Source organism: Rattus norvegicus, chromosome 6 (assembly GCF_021556685.1).
Source record: "Rattus norvegicus strain SHRSP/BbbUtx chromosome 6, alternate assembly SHRSP_T2T, whole genome shotgun sequence".
Classification (NCBI taxonomy): Eukaryota; Metazoa; Chordata; class Mammalia; order Rodentia; family Muridae; genus Rattus; species Rattus norvegicus.
This window is the reverse complement of record NC_141539.1, coordinates 14,319,379-14,340,223: the sequence shown is the minus strand read 5'-3', so window position 1 is coordinate 14,340,223 and position 20,845 is coordinate 14,319,379. Positions and strand designations below refer to the sequence as shown.

General features: G+C 47.1%; 1 protein-coding gene across 3 annotated transcripts in view; it reads left to right on the top strand.

Annotated features, from left to right (window-relative positions):
• Prkce (protein kinase C, epsilon) overlaps positions 1 to 20,845 on the top strand; it is a 489,745-nt gene that overhangs the window by 330,265 nt on the left and 138,635 nt on the right. For all 3 annotated transcript variants that reach the window (XM_087552363.1, XM_087552364.1, NM_017171.2), the window contains 1 exon segment: positions 957 to 1,130. In XM_087552363.1, coding sequence (XP_087408489.1) covers positions 957 to 1,130 — 174 coding nt within the window.

Below are 20,845 nucleotides of genomic sequence, written 5' to 3'. Positions count from 1 at the left end.
GCCCCATGCTCATAGATGCTATTCCCTAAAGTGGCACGCTGTGCGAATGATTATAGCCCTCTTAAAAATCAGGAAATTCGGGCTGGAGAGATGGCTCAGCAGTTAAGAGTACTGACTGCTCTTCCAGAGGTCCTGAGTTCAATTTCCAGCAACCACATGGTGGTTCACAACCATCTGTAATGAGATCTGATGCCCTCTTCTGGTGTGTCTGAGGAAAGCAACAGTGTACTCATGTAAAGTAAATAAGTAAACAAACAAACAAACAAACAAATATTTATTAAAAATCAGGAAATGTGTAAAATGCTTAAACCTTTAGTTCTGAAATTTTCTATTTCAAGGATATAATGCCAAATTTTAAATTGTGCCCAAAAGCACTCAGCACAACTTATACAGAACTTACTTGAGAATAACTTAGGTTTCTGATATGAAGGCGACAGCAGAATTAACTGTAGCGTATCTACCTTGAACCAAGTGCCAGCAGGCATGTAAAGATGGAGACCTTGTAGGAAAATACATACAACACATTGCTTCTTCTGAAAGCCCTGTATTTACGTGTGGCGTGATGGGGCACACCTAATATCTCAGCACTTGGGTAAAGCCGAAGTGTCAAGAGTTCAAGACCAGCCTGTGCTACATAGTGTGAAAGGAAGGAAGAACGAGGGGAAAGTGAGGAGGATAAAAGGGAGAGAGAGAGAAAGCATGCTACATTCATTCTTTGATAATTATGGAATCACTGTAGATGAATAATTACTTATTCCCGGTGCAGTAAACTTCTCTTTCCCGAGCACTGTGCCAAAGATTAAAAAAAAGAAAGGTAGTTGGTAAACGTTTAAAATGTAAACTTCCTAAACATCTTCATTAGAAATTAAAGGGAAGAAGCAATTAGCATTAAGGTGTTTGACATCCTTTGACTCTGTGTATTCGTAGACTGACCAGATGATTAAAACTGGTTGCAGGTCATGCTGGCTGAGCTCAAGGGTAAGGATGAAGTCTATGCTGTGAAGGTCTTAAAGAAGGACGTCATCCTGCAGGATGACGACGTGGACTGCACGATGACAGAGAAGAGGATTTTGGCTCTGGCGCGGAAACACCCTTATCTAACCCAACTCTATTGCTGCTTCCAGACCAAGGTAAGTAATGCTTAAAAAGGGGCTGGCCAGCCGCCATCCCGGGCAGTACTGTGGCGTTTTGACCGTCTGCGTGCCTCTCTGCAAACTTTGTATGGTGGAGTGGATTTTTACCCTCGCAGAGATAGGCGTTCATTTGAACACGGTCTTCTTTCGGGGTCATGGGACTTTGCATGTGGGCGCTTGTGCAGGGAAGCAAGATCGATAGTGCACTTTCAGATTGTAGCAACACAAAGCCAGATGGCTAACCCCAGTGTTGACTCATTGGAAAAACCAACAGACCGGGTGTAGACCCTGCTCCAGCTCCCGTGTAGCAACAATCAGACCTCATCTAAGCTGATTGTAGCTCAAAAGCAAAATAAAAAAGAAAGAAAAAAGCCAAAGCTACCTTAATCCTTCTACGCCGCGTGATGTCATAGGAGAAGCTGAATTTAAACAAATGCTTGGAATTCCACAGTGAAATCCAACCATTATAAAACTTACCAGAGATGCGTGTGGCTGCCAGCAGGGGGCAGTAAAGGATGAGCGTCTGTCTGTAAGGGCATTGGAGCGTCCTCTTCATCTGGTTTGGTATTATTCCTAGGGAAAAAAACACACGTTCTTCATAAAATTCTTATTGTATTTTCCTTTTTTTTGGGAAGTGTGTAGGAGAAAAGTCTTCTATGATGTGTTATGAATTTGTAATGTTTGCGTTCTTTAGTAGGTCATCCAGACCTGTTGCCTGGATCCTAGACAGCGAAGGGCATGTATGCAGTTGCTCGTGTGTGTGTGTGTGTGTGTGTGTGTGTGTGTGTGTGTGTGTGTGTGTGTGTGTTCCAAATTCTAGGTCCTGGTGAACAAGATCCCATTCCACCATTAGAAAATTTACAGCCTTTTTGCACCACCCCCACCCCCACCTTGAGGCAGTTTCTGAAAACCCTGCTTATCTGGGGAGCTTTAAAATTGAAAGACTCTGTGGACCCAGCTTCTGCCCAGTAGCCTCAGGACACATTAGTCCACTGAAGTCTGGGAAGAGCCCGCAGCATACAAGGAAAGATCACCTTAGTTTAATTCATGATTGCCCAACTTACTGGGTCCCGACCCTCCCCATGAACCCACGCCTGACACCTAGTCCACATTAGGCAACATTGATCTAGAAAGTTTTCCTATCCCTGTGATCCCTTCAGAGATGAGAACCATCTGAAAACGTTCAGCCATTCTGTGGCCTATTTCTTAGGGACACCAGGATTGCTCTGCTCCGTAAGAATCTTTCTTTTCTGAGCAAGCCTCAAACTGGAGGCTAAGTGTCCTCTCTCTTTTAAATTGGTGTTGTGTAATGCCAGATTAGTGTGAGATCGCGTGTGTGTACAGTCCACACACTGTCCAGTGTGCAGAGTCCAGTGAGGCAGTTCAAGTCCAGAGATGGGCTCAGCTTCCTTTTCTCCCACTACAGCTTGGCTATTGTGGTTTGGGTTTTGAGATTGGACCTCATTCTGAAGTTCAGTTCATAATAGCCTGAAACTCGAGGCAATCCTGTCTCCACCTCTTAAGCCCTGGCATTGTAGGTGTGAGCCACCATATCTTCTAACTTAATTCAGGAGTAAAGAGAAACGTCTCGGGTCCGATGTGTCTGTATTGTCTGTGGTTCTTTTCACACGGGCTCACATCCAGTAGTTTAGAGTTTTGTCTTAAAATCAATAACAACAATGAACAACAAAAACCACTTAGTCTACTCTCCTCTTTGTACCACTGAGAAAATTGTTTCAAAGAACCAGTAATACTGCGTGTGCACCTGTGTGTGTGTGTGTGTGTGTGTGTGTGTGTGTGTGTGTGTGTGTGTGTGTGTGTGCTGTAGGTTTTAGGAACTGAACTTAGAGTCTCCTGTGTGCTAGGCACCAGTTCTGTCTCTGGCCTATGAATACCAGGTTTTGTCGTCTACAGGCAGTACATGTTGGCAGTCAAACCTCGTACCTCTGGCTGCTGGGGTTGCTACCCCTGTGAGGCCGTGATCTAGTATCGCTGCTATGGCCAAGCCAGCTAGTGCCCCGTCGTCTCTCAAGGCCATCTCTTTCTCCTGACTGATGTGGCTGTGTAGAGAGGGAGCCTCATTAAGGTTCTTTCTTTGAACTTGTGGTCAGAAGGCCCAGGATCCTGAAAGAGATGGATCTAGTCATGTGAAGGCTGCATGGGGTTCCTATCTAAGGGGATTCCTGGGAAGTTGAAGGTTTGCTTGATAGGTAAATGAGAAAGGGCAGTGGCATCATTTTTTACAGAAATCATGCACTGAAGAATGTCAAGGTTTCTCATCGACATACAAAGGGGCATTGAAGAACATCATGGACTTCACTTGGGCAGAGGAAATGAACTGGTGTGCAGTTCAGAGACCTTCCCTTAGGCCAGAGTCAGGAACCCAGCATCACCCTAGGAGCAGGTTGGTGCCTGTTTTATACACCATGTATATATTTTACTCATTGATTTACTGATAAAAGGAACCTTTGAAGAATCATCTAAAGACCCCAAATTTAATTTTTAAAAACGAACTTGCCCTTTAATGGCCGGTAGTCATGGTTTTGAAGATTGGCTATATCCTCCTGATTGAAGCTGGTGTGGGGTTCTCAGCAGAACACAGATTTTCATGAGGAAGGATGACTGGCTGACTGGGTTCAGGATTGGAGGCTCAGACTAACTTCTGCAGTAAGTGAACACTAAGTAATCCTTAGTGTTTCAGTGACACGCAAACCAAGAGGACCCGGGAGCTGCTGTTCCTCGGGGTCTAGCGAAGCAGCAGTGCTTTTGAAGGGTGAGATTTGGGCAGGACTGGAAGCAGAGAGGGCAGCCATAATCAGCTGTCAATTTTCAATCTTGCTTGGATGTTGTTTTTCCTGAAAAAAAAGTCCCATCCCTCAGTCACCGATTCCGTCGTGGTTTTGACCAAGGTATATGACTCAGAACCACAAAGATCTGTTTCAATCCTATCAAGATTTTTGTCTCGTCCTTGATTAGAACGGGCAGAGCAACAGCCGGTGTTAAGTCAGGTTTGGGCTGAGCCTCAGTGAGGCGGTTTAAATGAGAAGGACGCCTCCAGGCTCAGACATTTAAATAGTTGGTCTCTACTTGGTGTGTGAGGAGTCTTAGGAGGTGTGGCTTTGTGGGGGAACTGTGTCACTGGGGCTGGGCTTCGGACTTTAGATGCCTCCCACCACTCCCAATGTGCTCTCTGCTTCCCACATGATGCTCAAGATCTGAGCCCCCAGCCCACTGCTTCCGCTGCCACGTCTTTGCTATGCCATCATGGACTCCACCCCTCTGGAACCATAAGCACCAAGAAACTCTTTACTCTTAGGTGGCCTTGGTCATGGTGTCTGGTTACAACAATGGAAAAGTCACCAATAGACTCGGTTTCTAGGATATGGGGAGGAATGGCTCTCCCAGAAACTTCCTTGAGAGCATCCCGGCAGATTGTGCAGCGCTTTAAGATGGGTACAGACCGGCTGGCAGAGTGTGGAAGGGTGTAGAGTAAGGAAGGCCCTGTGTCTTTTCCGGCATCCAGCAATGATCACCGTGCAGAGCCATCAACAGTAACCATAATGGCCCAGTCGAGTCTGGCAGCTGCAGCCTGCTGGGGGACCATGCTGAATTCAAATGGTGACTTAAGATTTCTGTCTACGGGGTTGGGGATTTAGCTCAGTGGTAGAGCGCTTGCCTAGGAAGCGCAAGGCCCTGGGTTCGGTCCCCAGCTCCGAAAAAAAGAACCAAAAAAAAAAAAAAAAGATTTCTGTCTACAAAGCTGTTCTGTCCTTGGCTGTGCCGTAGTCTTCTTGCACAGACTCTGGGAAATAAAAAGCAAATAAAACGATTCTGGCACCCAGCACTAATGAGAATGGGCAGATAGGCCAGTCAATAAAACCACAAATACATACCCATCAAGTTCAGGCCTTGTGCTAGACTTGAGATCCTGCTGTGGTTTTGAGTTTCTAGAGAACCTAAATCAGGCTACGGAAGCTACAGAGCTGGCCCTTGAAATAGGGCAAGCATTGGGAAGAAGGTGGGCACCTAGAGATGGGCTCCAAAGTCCTTTCTAGAGTTCATCTTGACGTGTTCCCCACACTAGGTTTCACAGCTCCGTTCTCCTGCTTCTTTGCGGACAAATGATAAGGAAAAAGAGGTGAGGTTTGTGGGGAAGGGTGCATACTGAGAAAATAAGGAGAACAGACTCTTGTGGAGTCAGAGGCTGAGGGAAAGGAGCATGGCAGTGCTGGGGACCCTCGTTAGGGACTGAAGTGTCCCTCTTGGTGCTAAAGAGCATGGCCTTCCTGCTCCAGGTGTGAACCTGGTACAGAAGTTCCTTTTTCAGAAATCTCCTGTTCCATTGGCCTCTGGAGCTCAGAGGGCTCCCAAGAGATAGATTTATTTTGATTTTTGTGGTTAACAGAAAACTAAAATTCCCAGGCCCTTCTAGATTTTGTGTGTTTGTGTTTTATCATCCCCATTACAAAACCATCCCTTCCAACTGGATCCCACAAAACCCGACTTGGCCAGTCTCACCCGTGGCATTGCCTCTTTAAAACTTGCATCTCTGCACACTGTACCCATCCCCCACCCTCTGGCATTTCCTGCCAGGCCTGGGAAGCCAAATCCTGGAGGACTTTGCTGTGAGGGAAACTGGGAATGGGGCTGAGCTCCTACAGGATCTCCACCCGCCCACCAGCCTCCCTCCAGCCCTGGGGAACGGGTGGCGTGGAGAATCCTTAAAAAGCAACTGGTGATGTTTTTCAAATGTGATTTAATCATCTCTGTGGGCAAGGGGAGAGCTGCCCGGAGCAAGTGTTGACAACATAGTAGAGGATTTGTAGTTTCAAAGAACTCTAATTTTTTTTAACTTTTAACAAAACTGCAAACCCTAAAGAAAAGAAGGGATGGCGGGGGGTACAAGGTGACCAGGAGAGAGAAAGATCTAGTGAATAATCAGGCCACCTAAGAGAACGGAGAAAGCAACCTGAAGGGTAGGCCATGATCCTGCTAGGCCAGGTGACATTGGGGTGGTGGGGCCTGGGAGGAGTTGGAGGGCTTTTGGCCCCTTTGCTGGCTGTTTCTAGAAAACAAAAGCCCTCGATGTTCAATACCTCTAGATGGTTTGGATTAGCAGCCCTCGGGACTCTATGCTACGGGCTCGACAGTAGAAGATTGGAAGTGATAGTGCTGGGCTTGGTAATGCTCTCCAGCGTTAGGTGAAGAGAGTCTACATGGATGCTTTGGGCTCTGTGTGACACAGTGTCTTATCCAGTGATGCGAGGAAGCACATCTTGGTGCTGAAGAACATCCTGTGTGAGCAGGATGGGTGGGCGGCAATGCCATTTCTCTTCCTTAGCCAATTTACACTCAGGGCCCTGTGGCCTGCAAGTGACTGAGGGCTTATGGAGACTCTGATAGGAGGGTCGGTGTGTAAAGTCACTGAGTGCCAATCTTCGTTGCCTGAGGAGAGCCGAGGGACGTGGAGAGGGGGATAAGAGTGCAAGTAGAGGGGCCGCATAATTTCATACCAATCAGGCTGCATGAAGAAAGTGGTCACCCAGGTCTTGAAGCAAGGACCCATTCTAGAATGAAGTGCAAAGTTATAGGGCTCACTTTGCTCCAGTGTGCCCACCTCAGGGCAGACAGGGAGGAGTGCTGCCTCTTAGTCTAGAGTCTGTCACATAAGGTAGCTTCTTTACATGTAAGGAAACACGGAAAGAAGATTTTCTTCTATATTTCCACATTTTATTATGGTAAAATAAACATAGGATTTATCACCTTTGAACACTTGGAGGCTGAGGCAGGAGGATAGAAAGTTTGAGGCGACTCTCTCTGTATATGAAGATTGACTCAAAGAAAGATCAAACAAACAAAACACCCAAGCCAAAAAACAAATTCTCTAACTTTGGGGACGAAGTGATAGACACATTTATACACTTGTGTGTGTGTGTGTGTGTGTGTGTGTGTGTCTGTGTGTGTATTCTTCCACGTGGGTCTGTTTGGCACGTTTTCCAACATGAAGGGGCACACTCATTCTGCTCACCTCTTTGCTCACTCCAATGCTGCTAATTTTTATATTCACACTCAGGGTTCGTGGAGGTGCCTTGGTTGAGGTAGGGTGTGTGCGTGTGTGCTCATGCAGACCCCATGCGTGTTGTAGCCGGATGGAACTCCATTGCCGCTTTCCCATCTGACAGAGCAGCCCCACTTTGTCCAGCTTCATATTAACATCCCCAGCAAGACAGAGCTGGGATTCAGATCACAGCACCACGTTTGCCTCCTGGGGTAGAAGAGGGCCATTGCAGGAAGAGCTGGGAAGAATGGGCTCTCCCAGGAGCCCAGAGGCCATGAGAGGTTTTGAAGGGGAAACTGGCATCAGCCGTTCCATTTCCCTGTGCATCTAGAAGGCCAGGCAGCTTGTGAAGAAGGCATAGGCTTGACTGGTATAGAACTATCAACCAGGGAGCTCTGGACTAATGGGAGAGGGAGACACAGGCTGCTGCTAGCTCTCATAAGTGACGGGCACACTTCTATATCAATTCCTAATCCGAATGAAAAGTTTCGTGTAGAAATCTAAAACTAGAGGCCAAAGTTATCTAACCTGCTGATCAAACAAAGCCAGTTTCCTCATGGCTGACGTCAACCCTCTCGATCTCTGCCTAGCACCTTCATCTATTGGATTTCAGGATTTACTCCCTTTTTTTAGAGTCTCTATTTTTAGATGGGTGTTGAATTTTGATAGTGGTGTGATGTTTTCCTCAGAGAGAGTCACATGGGTCATTCCAGGGAGAAGTTTCTGCCTTGTCTATTGAAATTTCTTGCTCAAAGCAATGGCCTTTCCTCACATAACCTGGACTTTTTGTTCCCGTGGGCTCTGATTCTTCCGATAACCCCAGCGCTCTAGCTTTGAAGGTCTTGCCAGTTGGTGGGTACAGCCCACTAGGCCATTTGAGTTCACAGTACCCTATTGATTTGTAGGGACCATGGTATATTGGAGGGAGAATGCCCATTCTATCTCTGGCTTCTGTCTACACGGCTTGCGTGGAGACACTTCTGTGGACACTGATTTGATTGTTCGTAATCAGACATGGCAAAGGAAATGGGAGCCCAAATATGTGATTTGTAAGATTTCATGCAAATCTGACATTAGGGGTCTATGAATGTGGAGTTCACCAGGAACCCACGGGAAGCCCATTCTAGTCTTAACCTGCTGCAAAGCCATGGACGGGATTGGACGGGATGAGGACGCTAAGAGCATCTGTGGATAGGGCTTCTGCTTACTGCTTCTTTTCCAAAGTTCAATTCAGTAAAATTTCCTACCTCAGCCCAGGCCTGTCTACAATTTTTTTTTCTTTTTTGAGGGGAAGGGGCTATTGAGACAGGATTTCTCTGTGTAGCCCTGTCTTTCCTGGAACTTGCTCTGTTGACCAGGTTGCCCTTGAACTCAGAGAGATCTGCCTGCCTCTGCCTCCCAAGTGCTGTGACCAAAGGCACCATTATGGCCCAAAAGACCATTATGATTTTTTTAATCACAGTTCCAACTCAAACATAGCCTCAGTGACTAAGGGTCCTGCGCAGTACACTCTGTGGTGAAGAACTATCATTGTCTAACTAAAGCACAACATGGTTTCTAACATGTAGTGGGTGCAAAAGCATTGTTGGTTCCTGTTTACAGTACCAGTGTCCTTGGTACAGAGGGATGGCCATGGTGGACTTGGAACTTGTCTCTCAATGCCACCCTTGTCTTTGGTGTGTCTGTGTTTATTGGACAGGCGTTCATGAAGCAGAATTGAGAAATGACTGTTAGGATACTTGACCCCTAGGCATGCCAACTCCATAAAGAGCAAAGATGTCCTACTGATGCCAAACCTGAGCCCTCATTCTTGTTGACCTTGCTGGCCCAAGCTCTTAGCCCCACCATCATCCAACAAGATCTCCTTCTGGTTGAAATTCTTGGGCATTTCGGCACAGATGGTTATTGGTTCTAGTTAAGAATGTTGCAGAGAGGCATCTTCTAGGTGGGCTAGTGTTGGTCTTCTAGGTGGGCTAGTGTTGGTCTTCTAGGTGGGCTAGTGTTGGTCTTCTGGGTGGGCTAGTGTTGGTCTTCTAGGTGGGCTAGTGTTGGTCTTCTAGGTGGGCTAGTGTTGGTCTTCCACTTCAGGGCCAGTCTTGGATCAGTGATGATAGACTACAACAAACACCTCATAGAGTACTCCAAAAGTCAGGGTCAACATCAAGCAATTTAAGTACTGCTTACCCAGTCTTTACACTATCCCAAGAAATAGGAGTATCATCCTGAGAGGCCCCACCGCAGAAAGTGACTGAGCTGGAATTCAAACCCATTTAGCTGGCTTCCAGAAACTTCATTTTGTCTGACTGCTCAGAAGAGGACTAACAAACAGAAACTAGGATCCCAAGAGGACCATATGTAACCAAAATGTCAGCTGGTTTGTTTATAGTGAGGTGGCCAGACTCTGCATTCATGTGGCCCAGGCATCTCTGGGATGACTCTTTAGGGCTGGTATCTTAGGCAATCAGTGTTGAACTTGGGAAGCAGGAGGATAAGCAGACCCCTCTTCCTGGAATGATGTCACTGGCAGAGCCAGCGGGAAGTTGCACTTCCCACCCCCACTGGAACATTTTGTTTTCACCTCGATGTTCTAAGGAGAACCCCAGGATGGATCCCAGGCAAAAAGAATTTTCTTAGTCTGTCTGAGTAGATGTAAAAATAAATGCCTTTGCCAACTCAGTACTACATCCATGTGAGATTCATTAGCAATGCATAAGCCACGTTGTTATCAGGAATGATTGTGTGCAGGTTGCTAGGGAGCTAAGCTTCTTACCTGGATCTCCTGCCAGCGCTGGACCTGCTCGCTTTTCAGGCCTGGATTTGATGATCATCATAGGCTTGCTGTTCTCCCCTGTCCTATAGAAGGCCTGTGGAAGGCACAGGGTAGCAAGAATCTGAAGGCAGTCTTTGACCTTCCCGATCAGCCACCACTTGAACAGCCCAGGCTCATTGTGTTTTGGTTTGGGGGCAACAGCTTGCAATCGACTTCGTTTTTTTCAAGCTCTAACCTATGGACGCTTTCTAGGCTAATGAGTGTTATTACATCAAGCGAAGTGCTGGGATATTGGTGAAGCACCTCTGTGTTTTATTCTTTTGAAGCCGCATTAATCTGGGGAAAAGTAGCCTAGATAACTAGAGAAAGCCTGTGCTCTAAGGACCAGGCAAGCACAGGATGCTGGAGACCTGGAGAATGCAGTAGACAAAAACAGTTGGCTCCCCAAACCCTTCCGAGTGTCAGGGGCTTCCCGTAGGGATGTTGTTCTTGTTTGGGGGGAGAGGGCGTTTGTGTTCCTTTTCTTTCTTCCTTTTTTCCCTGTGTTGTTTTGTTTGGGAAGGTTTTAGTTATCCTTTTAGTAGACACTTGTTATGTAGCCCAGGCTATCCTCAGACTTGCTACTTAGTCCTAGATGGACTTGAATTCATGATCCTCCCACCTTAGCTGCCCAACTTTGGGGATTAAACTCCCCACTTGGCAAAAAGAAAAAACTTGAAAATAAAATCTGCCCTTAAAAATAACTGATAAACTTAGGTTTGAATTGTTCATTTTTCCAAAGAAAGTCAATTCCCATTATAAAAAAATGTATGAGGACTAGAGGTGTTCAGTGGAGTGACTGAAACCTAAAGAGTTAAGAGACCTGTGAGGCAGCCGCTAGGGAGGAAGTGTTCAGGTTTAGTAAATACGTCAGCTGACTTCTTCCTGCACCTGAGGTATCTTTGATTCAGCGCCACTGGATTTTTCTTTCCTAAAGTGGCTTCCAAGATCACTTAACTTGGGATAGAAAAAGGTGTAATTCTTGTCCAAGAAGCCTCTGACCTACCTGGGAAAATAACATTAACGTGGGTGACCTGGATATTAGGAATGGTTCGGTGTACAAATGACCCCATGAAGTCATCCTCGAGGATGCAAGAAAGAGACGAGCAAGGCACAGAAGTGGGTGCCCTCCTGCAGGTCCGAGAGAACCCATCTCCTGGGAGAGGGGCACACTACCTTCAGTTGGAGGACTTTTATCACAGGACAAAGAACCTTGGTCCCTGATAGGTTATGTCTCCACCAGGGAAATGAGTTGATTCAAGCCAGATTAGATTATATCAAAGGCAGGTTTATTGGGAAACTGTTCATGAACGGGGATGTTCACTGGCTCCAAGGAAGGAGGCCAGGGAAGTCACCATGGGGAGAGAGAAAGAGAGAAAGAGAAAGGGCACAGAGACAGGGGGTGGAGCTCTGGATTATAGAGGGAAGAGCCTCTAGGAGGAAGGGCAGTTGAGCCCCTGGGTTGGAAAGTTCAGGGTTGGGGGCAAAGTATACCAAGTAGGGATACTGGGAGAACCTGAGTTCCTTGTCCTGGGGTCTGAAACTGAACAGTCCCCAACACCACCCCTCAAGGGCTCCGTGATGAGAGCTCATGAAGTTGATATAGAGTAGATGTCTATGCATCATTGTATGACGAGAATAAAACAAAGCATAGATCTGGCCATGTACACCTAGGTCAGGCTTGATCAGCAGATGCAGTGCCCAGGGAACCAGAGAGCACCTGCACCCAGCACTGGGTAAGCACTGCGGTAAACACCTCGGGGATGCCATAGACAGAAACAGAGTTGGCCTTCAAAACACTTAAGAAGACAAGTAGATGCCTCCATTTAAAAGACTGATAGGTGTGTTCCCAGGAGGGATGGGTTCAGCTCCGTGAGGAAGTGTTCATCCTAGAGGCTCAAGGACACTAAGGTTGGTATAAAATAACAGATAACAGTGTGCAAGCATCATGGAGTCAGAAGCCCGTCGGATCCCACGGTGTTTGTGCAGGGAGGGCACAAGGTTGGGGAGCTATGTGAAAATCTGCAGGAAGTATTCAAAGGTGAACGTGAAGGGTGACAATAAAAAATATATTCAGGCTTCATGGACAAAAAAGGCCTATACAGAGCTGGGCATGAGGGTGTGGACCTGCTAGCCCAGCACTTAGAAACAGAGGCAGGAGGATTACACTTATGGGATCTGCGTAGGCTACGTAGATCCCAGCTCAAACAAAAACATCTATGCAAAAATATTAATAATAAGGTGTTTGAGAACAGTTGCCTGCTTGGTGGCTTGGCTACAGCTCCTTCATGTTTAAAGCTATCAAAAAAAGATGCATTGATGTTAAGATAATATTTAGGTTGAAAAAGCGGGGAATTGACCACAGCCCTTTAAGTGTGGTAGACAATTTCCATTTCTAGTAGAGTCCAATGCATCCGGTTATTTTCAATGTGGAAAATCATGGTTGTTTTATAGATCCACTGAAGAGAGAGAGAGAGAGAGAGAGAGAAAGAGAGAGAGAGAGAGAGAGAGAGAGAGAGAGAGAGAGAGAGAGAGTTAGTTCAAGGAGCTGATTTTTTTTTTTTACAGTATCTACCATGTGTCTGTCATTTCTCAAAGCTCATGATAGCCATTGACAAATCCTTGCAGCAGCCGTAGGACACAGGTCCCCTAAGGCATAGCAGTGCAGCCCGCCTTCTCATACATCACACAGCTAACCAGGGACAGGACTCTGATTGGAGCTGAGGTGGCCTCCGCTACCTTCCTCAGCTGCTCTCAGTGCACTGTGCCAGGTGTCATACTCTTTTGGCTTTAAGACATGACTTCATCTCCTCCTTACCAGTCAGCCCTGTCACCCCTCAGTGTGGATAATGATACTGAGGTAGGGGTGGGTATTTCAACATGACTCCATGGCCAAGGGAGCCACGAATGTGCCTAGGAGGCCTCCTTCATCCCCACTGCCTAGGTAGAGGCGGGTGGGTCCCGTGCCCGGAGGCAGGAGCAGCATTGCTGTGCCTGTGTACTCATCGCATAGCCGTCATGGAAAGAGTAGCTTACTCTTTGTGTGTGGGAAAGCTTTTCTCACAATGCTGGCTAACTCCCGAGCCTTAAAGTAAACAGCTACGTCATCCTGTCAGGAAAAGGAAACTTCAAGAAAGCGCTAAACTCCTGCAGTACTAAAAAAAAAATTTAAGTGGAGGAAATGATGTTTAAGGGGGATTTTCTGGGGTCCCTATGACAGAAGGGCTTTGCAGCTAATGACCCCCTTTCCCAAGTTATGTGTCTGAGTAAATGTTTCCCGAGCTGCACCTGTCCTAAATTTCCTCCCATGACACGGAGAGGGGAAGACACCCCCAAAGCAAGACTAGAAGATCCCTGTAACCCTGTTAAGCTACTGCCACTTAGGGAGTTGCAACAATGATTTCACGTTCAAAACTGGGGAGGTGACCTAGTGTCAAATGCCACTGCCTCCTGAGAGCCTTACATCACGGAGAGACAGTGATCTCACTGGTGGCTTCCTCATCTAAGAAGATGGATGGAATTACAGCCATCCCTCAGCACATGGATAGGACATCACTAGAGATGTTTCTGGACCACACACCCAGGCTTGGAGCAGACTGAAATTCAGCTCTCTCTCTCTCTCTCTCTCTCTCTCTCTCTCTCTCTCTCTCTCTCTCTCTCTCTCTCCTCTCAGCACTCCATCGGCTGACCTACTTGTCTAATGACTGTGTCCCTTAAGCTCACAGCAGGAGTCTCTAGAGGGTTTTCTGGCTTGCTAGCTGGGCTTAAGCATTTCCTGTCATCCCAGAATACCTCTGGGCAGTGGCGTTTGACGGTGGGGTGGGGGTGTAGAACATACAATTTTCAAAATGACTTGTGTATTCCAGCCGCATAGGCACTGTGGGAATTCCCCAGGTCTGCCCCTTCTATTGCTGGTATTTCCGAAAAGCTCTTGCATTGTCCGGCGGGATGCACTAGGTGGGAAGCAGCTATCTGAAATCAACCTCCCCAGGGTCATTGCCAGGGGCCGTCTCAGGGCAAATTACAGTTATGCCCAACCAACAGAGATGAATTCCCCATCTAAGCAGCTTGGCTCTTCCCTCTTCTGACTTCATTCTGCTTCCCTTGTCCTGTCTAATGTGGGGTGTTTTTCCCCTTGCCACCCTTCAGGGGTCCCTGTTGGTTTTGTCATCGACAGGATCAGCATGGTTTCCTTTCTGAAAACTGTCTTCATTTTGCATCCCCTCTTCTGATTGGTGGGAACTTCTCTGAGGGTTTGCCTTGCACAGTCCAGAATACACTGAAGGCCCCAGAGTACATGCTAACTTCAGGCACCCTCCGTGTGAGGAGGTAGCACGCACCACACCAGTGGAAATGCACCTTTAAGTGGGCTTCCCTCAAACACTGTTTTGGATAGAAACAGCAGGTGGGGGGAAGCAGCCGTTTAGATTTTTATATGAAATCATTCATTCATAGAAATTGTCTAAATTATCAAAATAGCTTGGCTACTTTTGCTGCCGAGTTCTGCACACTGGGACACCACTCCTAGCCTGTGAAGTAAGATGTCAGTACCCCTTGGATCTTAACCTGCTGGCTGCAGCCTCAGCCCTTGCTTCCTGGACATCCCAGCCCGTAAACCCATGCCTGGGACGGTTGGTATGAATGGCCCAGCTCCTGTCTGTGTAGTTTTCCTGATGTCACCCGCTCTTCCGTCCAGGCTCTCACAGACCCTTTTATCCAACCCCACTGTCTGCTGTCCGTACATCCTCTCCTCACGAGCATGTGCCACACACCTGGCCTTTTAGATTTGTGTGTGTGAGCTTTGATGCCGCACACCTTTAATCCGAGCATTCGGGAGACAGAGGGAAGCAGATCTCTTTGAGCTCAAGGAAAACCCCTTCCATGTAGTGAGTTCAAGGACAGCTAGGGCTACATAGTAAGACCCTTATCTAAAACAGCAATAATAAAATAGATGTGTGTCTATTATCATCTCTCCCCAGCTCAGTTCTGAGCACCCCTAGACACATAGTGTTCTATGTGTGCAGGGCGCTTCTTCCCTACCGTAACCTCAGTGCACACGCCTTGCACCAGTGATGTGAGTGAGGGCCACACCAATCGGAAATCCTTCCCAGAATTAAAATTAACTAAAGAATGGCTCCTTTCTCAGCACATGTAGAGTCCTGGCATCCTCCATCCCAAAGAATTGGGATGGGCATGGAAGAGAATCCCACCACAGTTTTTGTTCGTGTGTTTGTTTTGACGAATCTTCACAGCTCCTCAGGAGTAGACTGACTACTCAACGTGGGTCGACATTTAGTTTTCAAGGCTCTCTTTGGTCTGATTTCTGTTCTCTTTTTAAGTTTCCAGCAGATATTAGGAATGCCAACAAACTTTGGCTTCTTCTTCTACGGAGCAGAAGTAATAGCAACATTGCCATCTTTAACACAGAACTTGGCATGTCACATACATGTAGCATAAGTGCAGCACATATGTAGCACATATATAGCACACATGCAGTTTCAGTGTGTTTGCATGTTACGGCCTCACTGTATCTCCATGTTTTCTATGGAATAGGCAGTGTGCCTGTCTCTCCTCTTCCTAGGACTGTTAATTTTGGGAAGGGAGAAAGAGGCAGCTTTCACAACTGAAATGAACTCTCCAGCACCCTGTTGCTTCCTGAGAAAGCCCGAGTCCCTCTCCTGAAATGGCCACGGCTTTGCTGGAGTTCTTATCTTTAATTGTTGCCAAGCCACCTCTTCACTCCAGCCTTCCAGAACTTTCCCCTGCTTGCCTCCAGAGATGCATTTTTGTCAAAAGACCACCATCTATTTTCTTGCCTCTCAGTCACCTCAGAAAGTAACCAGGTGACTGTGATGTTTTTATTGGCTACACTGAAAATTTCCCAGGCAAATTGTGTGTGTACGTTGATGCTTGGAGTCACATTGGCTGGAGTAAGAGGTGATTTACGAAAGGGCGTGTCATGCTTGATGGTCCTAATCAGGAAGCTGAGAAGGGAATGAACCACTTTAATCCTCTTCACAGTCTCATTAAGAATGACTCTAATTAGTCATGGATAAAGTTTCTCTTCCAAGGCGTGTGCTTTGAGAGATTATAAAATTTCATATTTCCCATCCAAGCATCCACATGTGCAGCTTGCCAGTGTTTGGAAGCTGTGAGAAAGGAGCTCTTCGCCAAAGTATCCATCATGCAGGGGAGACAAGAGAGGACAGCTTGAAGTAGTTGCCCTTGGTGCTACATTAAATGTCCAGACTTCCTTTCTAGGACTGGGGTCACCTTAGAAGGGACAGAGCCATCCTTGATCAGTGTGGACAAGTGTTGGAGCAATGGCCTCCCATCAGGGAGCAATAACAAGAGTCACAAGGAGGATTTACAAAGATTGGCAGTTTGTTCGAGGATGGAAGATCAGAAGGGTGGGGAATGAGAAGGGTGAGGGATGGGGAGGGTGGGGGATGGGAAGGTGGGGGATGAGAAGGGTGGGGGGTGGGGAAGGTGAGGGATCTAACTGGAGGCTGGTATGTATGTGGAGAACAGAGGTCAACCTCAGATGTAATTTTTGGGAGCCATCTACCTTGTTCTCTGAGACAATCTCTTACTCAATATTTGGGTTGTTCAGCCATCAATCCCCAGGGTCCACCTCTCTTCACTTCCCAGCACTGAGATTACAAAGGCCATGAAACCTAGCATTTTGCATGGGTGCCAGGGATCGAACTGGGGACCTGAAGCTTCCTTGGCAAGTACTTAACTGACTGAGCCATTTCCTCTACCCCAAGAGAGTGAGTGTAGGGAGGCATTCCTCTGTTGAGATTTACATCAGGGCGTTAGACAGAACAAGAAGTTAGGGACCTGTTGCAGGGTTATTGGAGCCCCAAGAAGCCTGAACGGTCCGGCTACTTGCATATAGGTGGCATTTCAGCTGACCCAGAGCCTGGGGGACCATAGAATAGTACTTATGACTCAGGAGGGGAAGGGAGCTTTACTTAAAGAACAACTGAGGGGTCATCAGTGCTGGGACAATCTTGAGTTTTGTAACCCCTCATAAAGGCTATGTTTCAATTTAGAGAGGGCTATAGTCTCAGAGGGCATTGATCAGGGCTCCCTAAAGTCTCAAATTAATGAGCTTAGAATGGCCACCAAGCCTCAGTACATGATCCGACCCATTCACCAGCAGGTAAAGACTTGGTTAAAAAATCATTCCGAGGATGGCAGTCAACTTTCTGCCCTTTAGAAATTCTGCTTTGACAAAAATTAGTGTCTTAAGGAGCCTAAGATAAAAACCATTCTATGAGAGTCCAGATAAGTGCGTTGTGGGATTTTGAGCTGTGTAATCCTTAGATGGCGGGTTCTGCCTACTCTGTAGGGTTGGAATAAAGGTCAGAAGAAGCATCTTGAGTCCAGCACCTATCCACCGGCCCCAGAACCGCCCATAAGTGGTGGGAATGGTGGGGCCTTTCCCTTTGCTCTCTTGTGAAGGGGCAGCAAGCTCTGGGGGTTGTTATCAGATATTGTGTCCGCCCTTGGTCAGACTATCTTTTTGTTCTAACTCAATCTCGACACTGCTTATGGACTTCTGGTCACTTGTCCACTAAAACACTGGCAATGTGGCTATTTAATTTTCATAGCCCACATTTGGGTCTCAGCGGAAGCCTAGCACCCTGGACAGAACTCAGGCGAAGATTCTAGGTATGGCTCTAGACATAACAGAGTAAATATATACACAGACATACATATGTGAGCATCCATCCCTACACACCACATGCACACATGCACAAAGCATGTCTGTACCCATCCTAACACTACATGCTTCCTATGTGTCTACTGCAAGCAAACACTGTTTTGTTAGGGATCCAATAGTGAACAAAACAGTTGGAAAACTGCCCAGTTAGAGCATGCGTGCAACCTCAGAAAGGCAATGGACACATTCCTAAAATCATGGTGTCCAGTGTGATTACACATGAGACAAATGACCCACATCTGGGAAAGCAGATGTGTTAGGAAAGTTGTGTGTGTGTATGTGTGTGTGTGTGTGTGTGAGAGTGTGTGTGCATGTGTGTGTGAGTGTATGTGCATGTGTGTGTGAGTGTATGTGTGTGTATGGTGTGTGCATATGTGTGTGTGAGTGTATGTGTGTATGTATGTGTGTGTTTGTGTGTGTGTGAGTATGTGTGTGTGTGAGTGTGTGTATGTGTATGTATGTGTGTGTGAGTGTATGTGTGTGTGTGTGTGTGTGTGTGTGTATTAACCTACTGACAGCATAGAAGTCTCAGAGTTGGCAGTAACTTATGAGCAGAGCCATGAAGGAAGTGAAGAAGTGACCTGGTCAGACACCTAAGGGGAGAAGAGTTCCAAGCAGAGACACAGCCAGGACAAGGGTCCTATGGCAGAAGCATGCCTGACTGTGAAGTCCAGTCAAGACGCCATTGTGACTAGAAGGTAATGAGCTGAGTCACCTCAGCTGCTTACTTTGGAAAATAACACAGAAGAATAAAAGCTGGGGTGACTACGAGGGCAGGTTCGTGCCATGAGAAGGCACCCAGATGGCTGGTTTAAGACGCACAGATGGAATTCTCTTTGGGTCAGTGAGGTCAAGGAAAACTTCCTACAAGAGACCGTATGGATGCTTTAGGATTTCCCTGGCAGAAGAAATGGCAACAAAGCCTGAAGGAGAGTTTGCAGTGCTGTCTAGAAAAAAAAAAAAGGCAAGAGGCCGGGGCAGTGTTTAAACAGTCTCAATGGCAGACAGAGAAGGTTCTGCAAAGCCAAGGAAAGTCTGGCTACCTCACCCCAGGGAAGCCTGGTCCTATCTGGCAGAGCAGCCTGCATTCAACTCCTCAAGGGCTGGAAAGACTCAAGCCCTGAGTCTCTCTAGCTGCTGTCCATTCATTGGACTCGATGTTCCCACTAGCAGACTGAGACTTCCCCATGTCCCTTGATGAGCGTCACCCTTTCAGTGGGCACAGGCGAGGTTCCTTCCACGTCACAGACACCCTCCCAGAAACCTCCTCCAACATCTACAGGAGACCTCTCAACTCTTCCGAATTTGCTGGGACCCCTCAGCTGGGAGTGAGAGAGAGTGAAGGGGGGGGGCACCTTTTCTTAATGGAAAAAGTCCTGGCTTTCTGAGCCAGGAAGGCAGCTAGGGCTTGAAGATAAGGAGTCCAGGCTTCAAGCCAGACTCCTGTGCGAGCAGCCCCGAGTTTTTCTCTCTCCTTACATCACTCATAAACCTGTGTGAGAAAAGTTGGGAGGTATTTTTACCCAGTGACAGGGCAGCGAGGGATTAGCAGCTAATGTACTTTGGTTTACTGAGGCATTGTTACATAAACTACTCAGGAAGGGTCGGGTGTCCCCTGGGCTAGTGCTTCTGTTCCTGGGTCGGTAACTCTAGAGCTAGTGTTGTTTTACTCACTTGCTATTTTTTCAAAAGAGGTAGAAAAACACCCCAGTCATTATTGAACCAGCAGTCACACTTTGGAAAGAGATAGCCACAGCTCCTGAAGCTTGTGGGAGCCGGATTATGTGTGGCTGTTGTTTCTTCTTGGGCCACCGTTCAGCCTACAGAAGCTGCTTTAGGTGAGATCTATATTCCTGGAGTTCAGAGGAGCCACAGAAAGTATCTTAAAGATGGTGGCCCCTGCACCAAAAAGGGATGTGGCCACTGGCTGCAAAGTCACATAGGTACATGACCCCATTCCCACCCCCACCAAAAAATAGGGGCCTGTCTCAGTTGGTAAAGCAACCGACTCCCAGATATGGGGGCCTGAGTTCAATCCCCAGAGCCGACACAAAAATTCTGGGCATATGTGTAATCCCAGTGGTTAGAAGCTGGGGCTTGTTGGTTATCCTCTGTTTTCCACATAGGCACAAGTGCACATGTGCACACATATGCATGCGCACGCGCACACACACACACAGACACACACACACACATACTTTTTAAAAGTTGAAGGAGGGTCTGAAGAGATGATTCAACAGTTAAGAGCTCCTGCCACTCATACAGAGGACCCAAGTTCCCATATCACCACTAAGTGTCTGGAAACAGCTTAGGGGGATCTGACGCCCTCTTCTGGCATCTGTGGTGACCAGATGCAGTTGGTGCACAGGCATACATGCAGGCAAAACTCCGTACACATAAAGTAAAAATAAATAAATGTCAAAGACTGAAGTGCAGGGAGGCGTGGGTGAATGAGCGTTTTAAAGAGTCATTTCAAAGTCAGGTGCAGGAGTGCACTCAGGCCCTGAGTAGAGAAGAACCACCGAAGCCAGCCTCACCTCGGCTGGCCGTGCGGAGGGAGGACGGCTGAATGTGGCAAAGGCAGCTGGGTCCCTCTCTCTCTTCTCCATGAGCCTGTATGCTGTTGGTATAAACTTGACGGTGAACAAAACCAAATGGTCACATGGTGTTCGAATTTCTTTTTAGAGAAAAATAAAGGCAATTGCCAAACTGTTGACATTCCCAGACGGGAAAGCCAATGTCCGTCTTGGCACAGGAGGTGGGGGATTTTCTGAGTGTGATATTTGAATAAAGACATCTAAACTAGGGGGAAAATGTTTCTCCAGATCTTATCATTGTACAATGAAGACTTGTATGAAAACTGTTTGTCCCCGCCACATGTTTACTCACCAATGGGAAGGATATCTGCAAGGCCAAAAGTTCAAGCTGCTGTGCACTCCCAAGTGCGTGTGAACTCGAAGTGAGCTGGCTTCTAAAGAGGCTCCAAAATGAATTGGCAGAAAGTCTTGTCTCTGAAATAGTCCCCTGAAATGAAAGGTAGTGACACTTCCACCAGCACACTCAGATGCACCCGAGCACACACACATGCACACCAGCACACACAAATACACACA